Source organism: Leptopilina boulardi, unplaced genomic scaffold, assembly GCF_019393585.1.
Source record: "Leptopilina boulardi isolate dan_hultmark-lab unplaced genomic scaffold, ZJU_Lbou_2.1 LbouV2_399, whole genome shotgun sequence".
NCBI lineage: Eukaryota > Metazoa > Arthropoda > Insecta > Hymenoptera > Figitidae > Leptopilina > Leptopilina boulardi.
The window spans coordinates 1,259,555-1,276,656 of NW_026137972.1; the positions used below are offsets into that span (position 1 = coordinate 1,259,555).

Consider the following 17,102-nt stretch of genomic DNA (forward strand, 5'->3'; position numbering starts at 1 on the left):
ATATTTTAGATAGAAAAAAAATTCAGAGCAATAAAATTTACATGCAGTATAAAAAAAATCAACATTTTGAAATGGTAATTCAATAGTCAAAAATTTATATTTAAAATTATTATCAATTAATAAATATTAAAAATAAAAATTATATTAAGAATTGAATTTTTACTAAGCGAAATATAATTTCGAAAATAATAGAAAGAGAAGGAAGACAATAATAGCAAAGAATAATAATGAAAAACTAATAGAAAGAAAAGGGAGATATAAAATTCAAAAAGGAGGAATATTTATAAGCCAACACGAAAAAAACAAACTAACTATTTTAGCACCAAACTGCTTTATCCTTTATTAGTATATAATTTCGTTTACCTATTAAAGTATGAAATAATGCTTTTTTAGTTTAAAGTAAGTCCATACTAAATAAGTATAATGGTTATACTCTTATAGTAATCAAGTAATATTATATTAAATTAATCATTTAAATTTGATTTATTTATAACCTGAAAAGTTAATTTAGAATAATATAAGAGAAATAAATCTATAATTTTGGTTAGGGTAAATTTTTATAAAATATTAATTTTCATATAATAGAAAGCGACCCCCAGGTAAAAATGATTCGTGTGTCGTTTTAAAACAGAATTTGTCTATAATTTAATCGTAATTCGTATGATTTTATTCGGAAAAACGGTTACAGAATTGATAAAAAGAATAAAGACAAAGTCGCCGAGCAATCAAGTGATAGCCAGTTGGTGTATATTCTTCACTACGCATGCGCCGCGCTATAGTTATAAGCTGTTTTTACAATACCGCCGTATACTCTTGCCCGAGTATTCCAACATTTTTTTGTCCTTTTCTAACACACATGTTGTCATGGCAACACGTGCGATAGAAAAGAACAAAAAAGTGTAGGCATATATACGGCCAAGAGTGTACATAAGTTTACGTTTTATTTTTTTTCTCAAAAACCATTAACGATCCAAAGATGAAACTTGCAGAATATATTAAGCACATTTTCCCCAACATTTGGTGAAATTTTGAAGAAAAAAATGTACATTTTATTAAATTAATTTTATTCAAAAATATACTTAAAACCAAAGAATTTCGTCTTTTAACCAAAGATTTCGTAAACTAAATTCGGTTAAGTAGAATAAAAGTTACAATAACATTTTTAAAGAGCAACAATTTTCAAAATTTAGTTATTTTTCAAAATTTTGGAAAAATATTTCGTGGAGTTATTTATCGTTATTAAAGTAATAAATTCACAAATAGTAGTGGCATAAATCCCATTCAATCACTAAAATTAGTGCGTGATGAACTGACGTGGAATCCACGCAATGGGGGAAAACCTTCAGCGCTACTCAAATGATTTTTTTCCCTCAATGATCTTTTCCGCACAAAAGTGAATAGTCATATAAAAAAAATTTAGATATTTATATCTCTGATTTTTTTTTTTTTTTGTTCAATCGTAGTTTCTTGTGTTATTGATTCGTGTGGTGTAGAAGCAATACATTTTTGCGGCTTCCGCAACCCCTCTTGAATACGCGATCCCCTACTCTCGGGGCTCTCTCGCAGGTGTAAGAAAAAAAAGAAAAGAGAGGAAAGAAACGGCCGAGTTGTCGAGTCCAAGGTAGTTGTCAAGCCGCTTTCGATTGGCATTAGGAAAGTCCGTGGATTTGCAAAAGCCATCATCTAATCAAAGGAAAAGTTTCTCAAGGGAGAAGGAGGGAAAAAAAAAAAATGATTCACTGAAGAAAAGTGGTGTGTGTGTGAGAGGGAGAGAGAGAGGTGAAGAAATAAATATCCCCCTCATAATGGAATTGAAGGTGGAAGACGAGAATGGTACCGAGAGGCAGATGTTCTTGGTTGGTAGCCCTCGAGATCCTTTGGTGTCGACGGGTGCAATTGTTGCGACTGGTGCCGAAGAAATCAGTCCTGGCGATCTCCAGTCGAGCGCTCTCGCCGGTCTAATGGGAGCGCAATCTTCCTCCGTTTGCTTCCCAGCTAAATTCAGTAAGTGCAACCCAGGGTTCTGATTTAATTAGAGAGAAGCTCTCTTTCTCGAGGCTCCTCTAACTTGGGGTTGAGCTCAATTAAATTATTGCTAAATGCATTAAGCCTCTCTGAGTCCGTCCCTTTTTAAACAAAGTTAGCGCTAATCAGCTCAGGAGTTATGAACCTCTTTACACCTCTTTACACACCCCAAACATCCGGTCTATCAATTATTCATCTCTCCTCTCTGGAACTGCAACTCTAATTCCCATCTTCTAGAATTGTTTCATTTTTATTCACCGACAGTATCGTTCCTTTTTTTATGAAATCATACTTTTCTCCTTTTCTTTTGATGAGATTTAGAAATAAATCACATCAGTTTTGTTCACGTATTCGAAAAAGCTGACGAATTAATTTTTGGAAAGTGGAAACTAATTTTTCGCTGAATGAAAAATTTTCAATTAGTTTTTTAATTGAGAAACGTATTTTCAGAGGAATATAGAAAATGAAATGCATAAAAATATAAAATCTACAAAAACAATATCTATAGTGAGTTTTAACCCCTACAGATTCTGCCACTAAATGTTTTTGCAGATTAGCAGAATGGATTTTAACCAATCAAAATTTATTCTCTTGCCGTAAAGTAATATTTGCCGAAAGAGACTAAATTTTGATTGGTTAAAATCTAATCTGCTCCATGTGACGAAACCCTAATGGAGGTTAATGTTTAGTTTACAAAAACGACTTTTTAAAATATAATTTAATTTTCAGTGCAATACAATCGTCGAGCCGTTTTTGATAAAATCGATTTTTTAGGTTAAAAAATTTAATTTTTGAATTTTTATTAATTGTATGTGCAGGATATTGTAATAAAAATTAATATTTATAATGCATTTTTGGAAATAAAAGTATTGTTGCTTTAAAAGTTATTGAAATTATGGAAGTAAACGCAAACGTAACCGGAATAATGAGTTAGAGAAGGACAAACAATCTATCTATCCTTCTCCAACTCATTCTTCCGGTTGCATTTGCGATTACGATTACGTTTCTATTCTGCTCAGGCCTTCAGGACGGTACGATTTTGTCTATTGTGGAATCAACCTAACGCGTATAATGTTTTAGCAAAATTGCACGGCAATATTTATCAATGGCGGAAACCGCGGAAACATTTTCCTGTTTTCATCAACATTTCATGAACCTCGCATTGAAATATTTCAAATCTTTCAATAAAATATTCAGAAAATATTTAGGAAATATAATATACTGTGTGGGCTGTCAAATTTCTAAAATAATTTCTCAGTTTTTATTCAATTTGAACACTTTTTCACTGTTAAACTCACTGATAAATATCGTTCACTTTAAACATTAATAATTTAATAATTGCAACTTACTTTAAGACAAAATATTCAAAAATCAATCATTTAATAGTTTATTTATTCAATTCAATAACATTTTTTTTATCAATTTTCATTCATTTTCACCATTATTTCAACAAATTACAAATGTGCAACGAGTTGCTTTTTTATTATTTTTTTTTTTTTTGGAAAACAAAATTAAAATTCAGTATCTTTTGCAGCACAATACTTTTATTTCTAAAACTGCATTATAAATATTAAATTTTATTACGATCCTGAACATTTTATTAATAAAAATCCAATAATTAAATTTTATAACCTAAAAAATCGATTTTATCAAAAATGACTCCATGAAAGATTTTGTTTTTTTTTCGTCTATAATTTTATGCTGCTGACTGATTAAATTTTCTAAATAGCCCAATTTCAATTCGATAAAATTTTTTTTGTTAAATCTTTAAATGTATAATAAATAAATTTGTTCGAGTTATCGTCGGACCAAATTTTGTCTACAGACATACATACAGACAGACATTTTTTTAAGACCCATTTTTTCGGCATCAGAAAGTCTCAAAACGTTGAGATTCACTGGAATTAGAGAGGGCTCAAAATCGCCCAAATGTAATACCTTCTCATTATGATGAGAATGTAAAAAAAATTCTTTAGTTAACAGAATTATTTAGGACCTAATTAAGAAAATTCAGTTAAATTTCAGCCTATTGAAATTAATTAATTGTTAAGAGGTGTACATTTTTTTTTTCTAACCTTTAGAATCTAAAATATTATTTATTAAAGTTTTTTAAAAAATTAGTTTTGTCTATTTTAGAAATTCTGTTTTTTTTTGCAAAAAATTAAAATTTTTAAAAATCCATACGACTGATTGTTCAAAATCATTAAAAAAAAGCGTATAAAAAATTTGTCGAAAAATAATCAAAATTGTGGAAGAGATTGAATTTTTAAAAATCGTAAAATTTAAACCATTCAAAATTAAATTTAGGGGTAAACAAATTTTTTTGTTTTGCCATTTTTTTAGAACCTGAAATCACATTTCACTATGATAATTAACAAAAGTAATTTTTAATTCAACTTTTTTTATTTTTTAAAATTGTCTGGTAGAACACATATATCGACACATAAACATCATACCACATAATTTGAATTATGTTTGGTTTCACGAAAGCATTCCCTTTTTGGGAAAAGTATTTTTCTAATACAATTTTTTATTATTTTTTTGTTTAAAATTATTAAATGAGAGTGAAAATCCATATATTGTATTTAAATCTGATGAGGCCCGAGACGTTGACGGGCGAAAGCTCATTTAATTATAAGAATTTTAAAAATAAAATGTGGATTATTACCAAAAACAACTAACATCTTGACTAAATTATGTAAATCCAAAAAAACTATTATCTATACTAATTTTTAATTTTTGATAAACTTTTAGTTTTATTTTTAAAAAATCTTAATTTTCACAATTTTAATCAAATAAAGAAATAAAAAATACGTATTTTCTTATTTTTCGTAAAGATTTTGAAAAAAATGTTCCATAACAAAAAATTTTTGAAAGACAATCTGAAATACCCCAATTGTAATTGTTAAAAAATTATAGTTTTTTTTTTGAAAAATTGCTTTTTACTAATTTAAAAATGAATGAATGCATTTCTCGCCTTTTTTTGGTTTAAAAGAAGAATGTGTGTATATATATCAATCAGATGAAAGTATTAGAGCTTCTGAAGTTAGACTTTATAGTGATTCTTTCGGTTGTCGAATCAATATTGTCTACATCATGGCGTGTATTGTTTTTTTTTCCAAGACAATTTTTAAATACCTATATTTATCACTGCGACGAGAAAAAAAAAAGTTTATTTTAAAGTAATTTAGAAGAAAATGTCTGTCTTGAATTTTAAAAGTTTTACTTTTTAAAGAAATCTTTGCCTTGGATGAAAGTTTTGAGCTGCGCTTTAACTTTTCTTTTTTTTATAAGAGCTCCTGACCTCGGAATTCATTAAGGCTTGAAATGCTGATTTTATTGATGCTAAATTCAAAGTTAAAAAACTTTTTTTTTTCTCAAATATATCATCATTTCTTAGATAAGAGTTACAATATTGTACTTTCCAAATTAATCGTTTATTTTTCTTACAAAAATATTTTATTTATTTTTTAATTTCTATTTCTTTGTTTTGGTTAATTATTATAAATTAATAATCAATGCTTTGAGTTTTAAATTTTGCAATTTATAATAAGGTACAATTTTTTATTGAGAAAAACTAAAAGTGGGTTAATTTTTTAAAAATTCTTCGTGCAAACATTTTTTTTTTTCATAAATATACGATTTTTGCGTAAAATATATTTTTGCAGCTTATGATTTTTCACAAAGTCCAATAAGTGAAGAGCGTCAAACTTCGGGAACCGTTGGAAAAAGAAAGCAACGAAGATATCGAACGACTTTTACGAATTTTCAACTCGAGGAACTGGAACGTGCCTTTCATAAAACTCATTATCCCGATGTATTTTTCAGAGAAGAACTTGCACTTAGAATTCAACTCACTGAAGCAAGAGTTCAGGTAACATCAAATAATAATAATAATAATAATTTTCCAAAATAATAATCACAGAAATTATTTAATACATACTTGGAAAAATTTCGAAATTTTAATTTAATTTTAATTCAAATTCACCGAATTTTAATTTGTACGAAGTTTTAAAACGCCGAATTTTCATTTGTCCGAAATTACAAATAGCCGAAAAAAACAATCAACAGAAAGATTTCGGCGCAATTTTCAAAATGTAGACCGAAAATATCAAGAAAATCGTGATTGGTCAATTTTTGAAAATTGCGCCGAAATCTTTCTGTCGATTATTTGTTAAGCCATTTGTAATTACGGCTTAATGAAAATTCGTACAAATTAAAATTCGGTCTAAAAAAATAATGATTTCTAATGAAATACGTTAAAACCAAAAATTCTTAATTAGAATTTTTATTTTAATGTATTTTATTAGAAATCATATTTTTTTTAGACGAATTTTCAATTTTTTGGTTTTTTATGAAAAATTCATATGAATTACAGGTGTGGTTTCAAAATAGACGGGCAAAATGGCGAAAACAGGAGAAACAATGCAAGGGAAATCATTTGGGACCACATTTAGGTTCAAATGAATGCCAAGAAGTTCTACAACAACAACAACAACAACAGCAACAAGATCATTTATTGTTAGAACCACCATTGGGAAGTCCGCCACCAATTTATCTTGGAATGGAATGGGCAGGATTTTCTCCATATACCAATAATTCCTCGTCTCCTTTAATTGTAAATGGAATGAATAAACCACCTGATTCTGACGACAGTCCATTGTTAGATCCAGAATTACTTCAATTGAAACCGCCTCGAAATTAATGAAGTAATTTTCCTTCTTCCCCCCCATCACCTGCTTCCATTTTTTCAGACGTGATATTATGTAATTCACTAGGATATTTATAATATCGATTTAAAAAAAAAAAAAAAAACTTGTATAATGATAATTAATAATATCAATTTTATAGCTTTAAATTATTTAAAGTTAAATTAATATTTATTGATGCTATTAATGTTTTGTCGATTTATTTGTTGTCTCATATTAAGTTTCGAATTCTATGTAAATTTATAGTCTGTAGATTTTTTTTTAAATACACATGATTTGTTTGAATATTTTTGTGAATTTTTAATTTATTTTCTTTGGTAAACTTTTATGTTTACTTATATATAAGTAGAGTTATTTGAGGTAAATGTAAACAGTTGTTTGAGATTAATTATTTAAAGATTTAAAAAATAGAAAGTTAAAGTGCTGAGTATAATAGCCCCAATCACTGCTGGGGCTATTATATTCATCACTTCAACTTGCTATAAATTTGATAAAACAAATTTTTCTTTTTAAGTAAATAGTATAATAGCCCCAATCGCTGCTGGGGCTATTATACTCAGCAAAGTTTGTTTATTTATAAAATATTCTTAACATTTTTTTTATACATCTTTAGCTACATGAAATATTTTATTCAGATAGTCTAGATTACGACAAAAAAAATAGAAAATTAAAAAAAAATTTAAACAATTGTTTAATAAATTTGAAAGTTAAACATATTTTATTAAAATCTATATTTTTATTAAAATTATTTAAAAAGGTGAAATTTTATTTAAATTAAAGATTTTAGGGTTAAATAAACAACTCAATATAAATTCTAACAAGCTTCTTAAGTTATTTTAGAAGAAAAAGTTACTTTGAAAAACATGTAAAATATTAATTTAGTGCCCTCTGTTACAAAACAATCAAACAATATTTACGTCAAATTTAATGAATATTTTATTAATTAAAAACTGGTGCTGAGTATAATAACCCCAGGATGAGTAGATTAGCCCCGGTTGACGGTATGTACTTGAAATAACTTGTACACCATAAAATTTTTCTAAGGCAATTTTTGAAATTTACCAATCACGATTTTCTTGAGGAAATTTGTAATTGGTCAATTTATAAAAATTGCGCCGAAATCTTTCTGTTCATAGTTTATTCGGCCATTTGTAATTTCGGACAAATAAAATTCAACGTCTTAACAATTCGTACAAATAAAACTTAAGTTAAATTTAAATTCAGTGAATTATTGGAATTTCTGTCGTTTAAAAATTCGAATCAGATAAAAATCGATTGAAAGAGTATTTTGTTAAATTAAAATTTATTTAACTAAAAATCCTCTTAAATTAAATGTTATGTAAATTAAATGACTGTATAATAAAAATTATGCGAAACAAAAATTCTATAGCTAAAAATTTTGTTAAGTAAAAATTCGTATAGAAAGAAATTTTTGTGAAATTCTAATTCGAAAAATGAAAATTCGTCTAAAAAATAATTATTTTTAATAAAATTCCTTTAAAATGAAAATTCTAATTAATGATTTTTATGAGAAAATCATGCTCCCTAATTCCGATCGCAATAGTTTTTTTTTAGAGCAAAAATGTACTTTTTTAATCTCTATTTCAAAAAAATTTCATTTTTCACTAATTCAACGATTGTGAAAGTTATTTACGAGATAATAACTTAAAATTTTGGTTCCCTGAGTATTTTTATAGGTAGAAACTACTTAAAAAAAATTTTGAGTCAAATCGATGAACTGCTGCCAACAAATTTTGGTTTTAGCCGTGGAATATCTCAGAATACAAAAAAAATATATTTTAAACTAAGGAAGTAAATTCCTTTATTGGAAAAATAAAATTATTTAATTAAAAACACTTTTGAATTAAAATAGTAACTTTATCTTTATTCGGTGTGCATATATTACATTTCTGTTAATCGACTAATCATCGTATATTAATCAACTGATTTAGAATCGATAACGTGGATTCGAAGTCGTTCTCCTCGAAACGCTTGGCGTTCAAGTTTAATTTTTTTTTTGTTTTTTTAAAAAAAGCACACAAAAATTTCCAAAAAAAATCCTTCTTTCCTTCAGTGTATACATTTTTTTCAATAAAATACATAATTCTGTAAATATTACCATTCTTCAAAAATGAAAAAAAAATATTTTTACAATCAGTAAACATTTTTCGATTGTCTCGGTTTTATTTAAAAAAAAAAAAAACCGAAATTCACAGATAAATATTATAAAATTTTCAAATCTTAATTATGAAAAATTTAATTATATTCAAAATGCAACATTAAACATAAAATTTTCATTTCATTAATATTTTTTTGGAATTTTTCCGTTTTTTTTTTTTAATATTCCTTTTAATTTGCTACAATTTTCTAATATCGTATGAACTTTAGTATTAATTTTTGCGAAACTCGAAAATTGTTTATAGATTAATAAAAAGAAATTCTCCTCTCTCACCTCTTTGTCATTTGGTGTTAAATTTTCCATTCAGATAGTAACAAAATATATTCAAAAGGGAAAGAAAATTAATCAATAAAAAATTTGTGTGGCAAATAAATTTCGTTGACCCCCCCCCTAGCCCCAATCTCAAAAAAAAGTCAACGTATAATGAATTCTGATTTCATGTTTTTGGAGAATCGCCTTTTCTGTTTCTTTTTTTTTTAACTATACAAGAAGAACGTCTTGCGCGAAATAAATTAGTATCGAAATTCAGGAGCGACGTTACGCCACATATGAGTATTCGTCCGCGCTATTTGCCGTTCGCTCGATATATTGTTTATCAATTAACGCCTCGATGCATTTTTTGATCATTCCAATTGACGGTGCGAACGTTACTTTCGATTGGCCTAAAACCTGCAACAACAAAAAAAAATATGCCAAATTAATTAACAAAAAATTAAAACAAAATCGTATAATAGAAATTTTCTTTATATTGCATAATGTAGAAAAAAATATATTAAAAAGAATTTTTTTTTTTGGAGAAATTACTTCTTGAACGAGTTGATTGTGTCTGAGCAATTTTCGACTTTTCATAATTCGAACAATGGCTGCTTGGAGGTAAAGTTTTCGGTCGTCGTCGACACTACGATGAGTTGCTTCAGTGTCATGTGGCGCGTCTCTTTGCAATGCTCCTGTGATTCGAAATTTCGTCCTTTTATTGTAATAATCAAAATTGAGCGTGAGTATCGTGTCCTCTTCGAGTTCACCCTCCGTCGATTTTTTCAAAATTTTACAATCAACCAAACTCGCTGCATGCTTCACTAATTGATCGTGTGATAGTCTCAAAGAAGCTGCAGCTTCCCTGAAAAAGAAATTTTTATTTTAAAAGAATTTTCTTTTAATTCTATGACGGTCACATGAGTAAATAGAAAAAGAAAAATTACCTGCAATTAATAGAATCGCATTGCTCAAAAAGAAGCAAAAGTGCCATCTGATAAGTTTGAACAGTGACGAGGTAGGATTTCTTGAGATAATTAAATTTGAGTTCACCCTGACATAGATGATGTAGCCAAGTAAGTTTTCTTCCGCTAAATTGAGCATGATAAAAACTTTCAAATGCTTGAATTGATCTTTCAAGTTGTTGTGGAACGTGAAATGGTCCCGGCGATGGCGAGAGACCCAATGGCCATGCACCGGCTTGCAAAACATAAACAACAAAGCCAATGCCCAATTGACTCTCGCCTTCACGTTCACGTAGGCTTGCGGCAAATTTTGCATTGAGATCCGTCGACACCGACATATCGGTGAACATTCGATGCAATTTATTGGTGAATTCATAGCCGCACGCTTGTTTCAATCTATCGATCATTGCCTCCTCAGCGTCCATTGACTGTGATAATTGATGAATTAAACGTTTTGCCAACATTCGGGCATAAAATTTTTGAAATATATCTTTGTCGTCGACATATTTAAAAACAGTTATCGAACTCGCGAGTTTCTCCTCAATTTCACTTTCTGTCGCTCCTTTCGCTGATTTTTTTAATAACGAGTCACAATATTTTGCCAACTGTAAAAGAAATATTAAAAAAAAATCATTCGAATACTTTTTTATTTTAATTATTATTAATTGGGATAAAAAATATTTACCAACTCAGGAGCTCGAGAAGGTTGTCTCGGTCCTGGCCTATGATTAACAAGGGCAGAGCATGCTTTATCTAAAGCGCCACCAAAGACTTGATCGCCTTTAAACACCTCTTTAATCATAGTTGAAAATTTCGAATGTACAACAAGCATACTTTCCACAAATTGTGTATGAACCTGTAAATAATAATAAAAATTTAAATATTGATGGAATTTTTTTGCAAAAATTTAAAAAAAATAATTACATTTTCTCCTTGCAAGGATCCAATGGCCTTTAAGCCTTCATTTATAATGTGTTCGGTGAGTTTTTGAACTAATGCCCCAAGACCATTGGGCAGTGGCCTAAGTAAAGGATAAAGAAGGGCCAAATTTCTTCTCCTTTCGTTTTGAATCATCGCATCGACTTCCGCATGTAACCAAGTCAAATGAGCGGCGACCATTTTCTCCTCACAACATCGCCGAACCTACAATTTTTTTTTTTTTTTTTGTATTTCCCCTTTGATTTTAACTTTAATTTCTCAAAAAGAAAATTCTTTTTAATAACGATTTTTTTCACAAATAAGAGAAAACTACCTCAATTGGGGCTATTTTACTCATTAAAGGGCTATTATACTCAGTGTCAATTTTTGAGTGTTTCGTGGCTCAGGCCCGAAAGCTTTATAGATTTGCTTTGGCAACAATCAAATTTGTAAAAAAAATTTTATAAATTTTTTTTTCTATTTTTTTATCGTACTTTAAACTATCTGCAGAAAAGATTTCAAATAGCTAAAGCTGTTTTAAAATATATTGAGAACATTTTATAAATAAACAAACTTTGTTGAGTATAATAGCCCCAAACTGCGGTAATTAAAAAAAGAAATTAAAATTAAAATAAAAACATTGTGTGATTCGTTAGTAAATATTAGAGTTTCATTGAAAAAAAGATACTGTGAATTAAAATTCAATTTATAATTGTAATTAATAGTTAAAATTATTTTCTCGATTTTTTTTTTGAAAAAATTAAAATTAGTTTATGTAAATTATGAAATTTTTTTTTTTTTTTCAATTACCTTTGGCACTGAACTGCTATGAAGAAATTTATGAACTCTTAATTCTTCCTGATTGAATCGCCAGGTAACTCTTTCCATATAACGAGTAACGTCCGACTGTTGCAAAAGTTCTGACGCTTCTCTCGAATAAAATTCACCACTTGCTTCTAAAAACGGAGTCTCGAAAATTTCTATATACATCTAAAAATTCAAAACACAATTGTTAGGAAAATTTTTCAACTTTTTTTACTAGTAAAAAATACCTTTTTTTTTTGAGAGAGAAATTTCATGGCTAAAATAAAAAATTTTAACTTATTGAGTAAATTTACCCGCAATGAGCAAAATAACCCCGTATTACAGTTTGAAATAATTTTTTTTTTGTCCAAAATTTACGTTTTTTAGAGCAGTTTTTAATCTCTATTTCCAAAAAAATGTTATTTTTCCTCTGGCAAAAAATTTGGATTTTATCCATGGAATCCCCTCTCGAGATAAATTTCTAAAAAAAATAAACTAACGTCTAATTCTCCCTTTCGTTTATATTTCTTAACAGTGACAAAACTTTGGATAACTTCACAAATGACATCGTTTGTCGTTGGTTGTCCCTCGCCAAGACGATCGGCATGAATACCCTCAAGAAGAAGGGCAACAAGTTGATTTTTCAATGGGGTAATCATTCGTTTCTCCCAAATATCAAGGCCCAATTCGCCAATTTCCATTTGCTCTTGATATTCAGTGGCAGTTCCCGACGACGTACCGTAAATAATTTCCGGCTCGGTCAGTCTTTGTTTTTTGATGTGTTGCTGATTTAGATATAAGTACAATTGATGAAGGTAATTAATTCCTTGAGAATATTCCATCCATGCATGATGATAAGCTTGCAAGAGGCCAATGTCCGTTTGGCTCAATACTTTCGTTAATAATTGTGAAACGTGCTCGTCTAAAAATTGCTTCGTCTCGTTGTAAAGACGATCCGCGTGCGGTTCCGGATAAGCGACACATAGCGAATAAACGTCACTGGAAAATTTTTCATTTTTCTTATTATTCATTGAAGTATTCATAAGAGAGCAGAACCGAGGGATTAATATTAAAATTCTATTTTTATTTTGTAAATTTCATCGATTACGAGAAGCAAATGAATTCAAACACGTGGTTTAATGACCGTAAACATAAATGTTTAGGTAATTATTGTAACATAAATTTGAGAACGAAAGAAATAATAGCTATTGTCAAAATTTGAAGAGACATTCGATTATTAATTTTAATTACATAAAATAATGAAACACACTAACTGTATCATTAGATAAGATTGTTAGATTATAATAGAAATTTAAAAATTTCTTATTGATTTATTTTGCTTATTTCCCAATCAATATTTATTTTATCTTTTTTTTTATGAAATATTTGTCGCTTTTTAAGCCAAATTAGAGGAATCTTTTCAATAATTATTTGGTTTTTTAGCTTTTGCTATTAACTTTTCAAAAATTCTTCTACTTGTTTAAATTATTTATCGTTTCGAAGAATTTGATACTAAAATAAATTGATACAGGCCTCGGATCGACTTTAAGGCACAAAAAAGTCGATTTATATTCAAAAAAAAATCGAAAAAGTCGATTTTTTTTATTTTAACAAAATTTAATTGGTTAATGAATATTTTACTTTAAATAATTAATGTTATTAAGTATATTAAATTTATTTTATAAATCGTAGGACAAATTTTCAAAATTTTATTTAAGTAGGACATATTTCTAAAAAAAAATTCTTAAAGTTCCATTTTTATAATTTTTTGAAATCTGATTTATAAGGAATTTCTTCGAATTAATAATTTTATCATAGTTGTTTTTAGTTTTGATGGTCAAAAAAATTTCCGTCAATAATTAAATTTTACAGAACTAAAAATAATTTATCAAATAATTTTAGATAATATTTTCTAAAAATAATTGAATTTTTAAAGATTTACAATTTAGATTTTTGAAATTAATATTGAAATTCAAGTGATTTTTAATTTAAAATTTTTGATAATTACACTAAAAAATTTATTAGAAATTGCAGACAAAAATACAAATAATTTAAAAACTATTTAAGCGAAAAATATTTTTAGACAGTTGAATTTTCGAAAAATATTATAAAAAATCATTAAAAATAATTGAATTTTGAGTTATAATTGCAATTATTAAATTTCAAAAAATTTTAGATGGAAAATTTTAGAAATAATTAAATTTTAGAAACTTTAAAAATGAAATTTTTGAAAATAATTGAATTTCAAGTAATTTTGAATTAAAAAATTGTTTGGCAAGTTTATTTGCTAATTTTTTAAAAATTATAAACAATTATTAAATTTCATAAAAATTTAAATTGAAAAATAGTTTATGATAATTAAATTTGTGAAGAATTTCATTAAAATTATTAAAAATAATTAATTTAGTGAAGAATTTTAGTTAAAAATTTGTTAAATAATTGAAATAAAGAAAATTTAAAGATGTTCTTTACAATTTCTTTTGTTTGAATTTTATATCTTTCTTCTCTTTCTACTTTTTTTAAAATTTATTTTCCAACTTTCCTTTTTTTTCTATTCTTTTCAAAATTATATTTCGCTTAGTCCAATCTCAATTCTTAATATTATTTTATTTTTAACATTTAATAATTTATAATTTTTTATATAGGATTTAAAATTTTTTTTATACATTTTACAGTTTTTTTTGAAACTTTTTTAAATAATTGAATTTTTAAAGAAATATTAAAATTATTCAAAACAATTGAATTTTGGAAGAATTACAGTTGAAATTTTTTTTAGAAATAATTCAATTTTAATTTTTTTTTAAATTTCAATCAATTAAATTTAATATTTAATTTCATTAATTTAACTTTACAGAATTGGAAATAATTTATCAAATAATTTTAAATAACCATTTTTTAAATATAATTGAATTTTCAAAAAATTTACAATTCAGATTTTTCAAAATAATTGATAACTGCAAGTGATTTTTGATTGAAATTTTCGGTGGTTTTCTGTTGCCGAAAAATTTATTTAGAAATTACAGATAAAAATTTAAAATTTTTTACATTGAAAAATGCTTTTAGATAATTGAATTTTCGAAGAAATTATAAGAATAATTGAAAATAATTGAATTTCGAAAGAGTTATTATTTGAAATTATTAAATTTCAGAAAGTTTTATAGATGGAAAATTTTAGAAATAATTAAAATTTTAGGTTTTAAATTAAAATTTTTGATTTCTTTTTTTTCTTTAACAATTATTGAATTTCATAAAATTTTAATTGAAAAATTGTTTAAAATAATTGAATTCCTGAAGAATTTCATTAAAATTATTGAAAATAAAATTCATTCAGAGAAGAATTGTAGTTAAAAAATTTTTTTAAATAGTTGAAATAAAAATAATCCGAAAAAAATCTACAATTGTATACTAAAAATGAGTTTCTTTGTTTAAAAAATTTTGTAAAAAAAATTCAAAACAGGCGCATCTCAATAAAGTCGAAAGAAATCGTATAATCCAAGGCCTGTTTTTTTCTATACCAGAAAAAAATATAATATTTAACTTTAAATACTCAGATAAATTTAGATTTATTATCAATCTCAATATTGTAAAATTCAATAATAACGAGATTACCTAAATCTATCGTTCCATATGGCTCGTGGCACGTGGTCGAGTGTTATAACTTCCTTCACGGTTTTTTGCAAAAGGTCCCAAGTTTCTATAAAATCAACTCTTTTTGGTTTCAAAGACATTCTGCTTTATCCTTAGCACCTTCAAAAAATTTATTTTAGAAATTGTCTAGAAAATTTTCGAAATCACTTTGTGATTTCACCTGAAAATTAAAGATGGCAAGTAAATAATAATTATTAATTTATAAAAAAAAAAAAAAATTACTCAACAAAAAAAGGGAAGAGATTGTGTGAAAACGAAAAATTAAAAAAAGAATATAAAATCGTGCCGAAAAAAATAAATTAATATTTAAAAATAGAAATAAAAAATTATTTTTCTTTTTTAAATATTGAGGAAAAATTTTTGAAAAAAATTTAAAAAAAAAACTGAATTCGAAATAGTAAATAAAAATAGTCGAGTTAACGGACTATTAAATGGAAATTCTTTAAGAATTTTATCGTTGGCGCTTCATGCAATAAAGTTTAAAAATAAAGTGGCAAACACGAGAGCTACTTATAATTCGGCATTTTTTCCTTGGGCTCTTATATTTCATTTTCTTTGGCAAATAGCTTTTCTTTTTCTTTCATTTTTTTTTTTTTTTTTCTCACGTGTACTTGGAAATCGAGAACGACTTTAAGCCAGGTCAAGGTCAATTGTTGATATATTAGAAAACATTCTACTTTAACCGAAACAAAAAGAAAAATTCAAAAAAAATTTCTCCAAAAATCGAAATTTTTTTTTTTTAACCAAAACCAAAAAAAGCAAATTTAATTTTTATCCCATTTTTCCAAAAAATATCGAAATTTTTTAATTGGGACAAAAAAAAAAATATTTCGAAAATTAGGACAAATAAATTTATTATTTAATAAAACAAACAATAATTTGTTTAAAATTCACCTTAAAAACATTATAATTTTGAGAGAAAAACAAAAATTATTATTAAATATCCATAAAAAAAAAAAAAAAATTCCCGCAAATCATTTTTACAATTTATTTAAAAAATAAATTAAATTTTGAAAAAAAAAAAAATTGGAGCAGTTTTTATAATCTCTTGACTCCATTGATTCACGTGCGTGGGAGGCAACAAAAAAAAAAAAGAGGAAAAAAAAATAACAAAAAAGAGAATGTAAATAATTTTTCTTTTTTTTTACCTTGAAGAAATATTTTCAATTTCTGTAGAATATAATAAATTTTTTTTTTCTAAATATGTGTGATTGTTCTGGACCATTTATTTTTGGGACATGGCGAGTCATTCCCTGTTGCAAAATGCATGACATTTGCAATGACTTGTTTCATACATTCCAACTGACGTTTGTTTATTTTATATTTACGTTAATTTTCAACACTTTACACTTGACAATTTGATTAATTTTTTATTGTAATTATTAAAAGAATCTATCTTTTATTATTATTTTTTTTATTAAATTAAAATCACTGTACACCTAACCGTCAGAATTTTTACTGCATCGACGACGACGACAACATTAGTCGGCCATCTTAGAAATCGATTGCACAATTCGATACATTAAAGTAAATTTGGCGCTCAATTTGAAATTTAGAAAAAAAGAATTCATTTTCTAATTGAGAGATTAGTATTTTTATTTA

The 17,102-nt window shown here is 26.4% G+C and overlaps 2 protein-coding genes across 2 annotated transcripts; one reads left to right on the plus strand and one right to left on the minus strand.

The window, feature by feature from the left end:
• Positions 1-1,548: 1,548 nt before the first annotated feature.
• Positions 1,549-6,923, plus strand: LOC127289012 (paired mesoderm homeobox protein 2-like). Its single transcript, XM_051316753.1, has 3 exons — positions 1,549-2,004; positions 5,694-5,899; positions 6,404-6,923. The coding sequence occupies exons 1-3, from the start codon at positions 1,806-1,808 to the stop codon at positions 6,728-6,730; spliced, it is 732 nt and encodes a 243-aa protein (XP_051172710.1). The 5' UTR covers positions 1,549-1,805; the 3' UTR covers positions 6,731-6,923.
• Positions 6,924-8,598: 1,675 nt separating this feature from the next.
• LOC127289013 (cullin-2) lies at positions 8,599-17,000 on the minus strand. The gene is made up of 9 exons (XM_051316754.1): positions 16,649-17,000; positions 15,462-15,660; positions 12,353-12,851; positions 11,859-12,038; positions 11,055-11,273; positions 10,816-10,986; positions 10,113-10,735; positions 9,718-10,030; positions 8,599-9,582 (listed from the first exon to the last, which is right to left on the minus strand). The coding sequence occupies exons 2-9, from the start codon at positions 15,578-15,580 to the stop codon at positions 9,451-9,453; spliced, it is 2,256 nt and encodes a 751-aa protein (XP_051172711.1). The 5' UTR covers positions 15,581-15,660; positions 16,649-17,000; the 3' UTR covers positions 8,599-9,450.
• Positions 17,001-17,102: the final 102 nt, after the last annotated feature.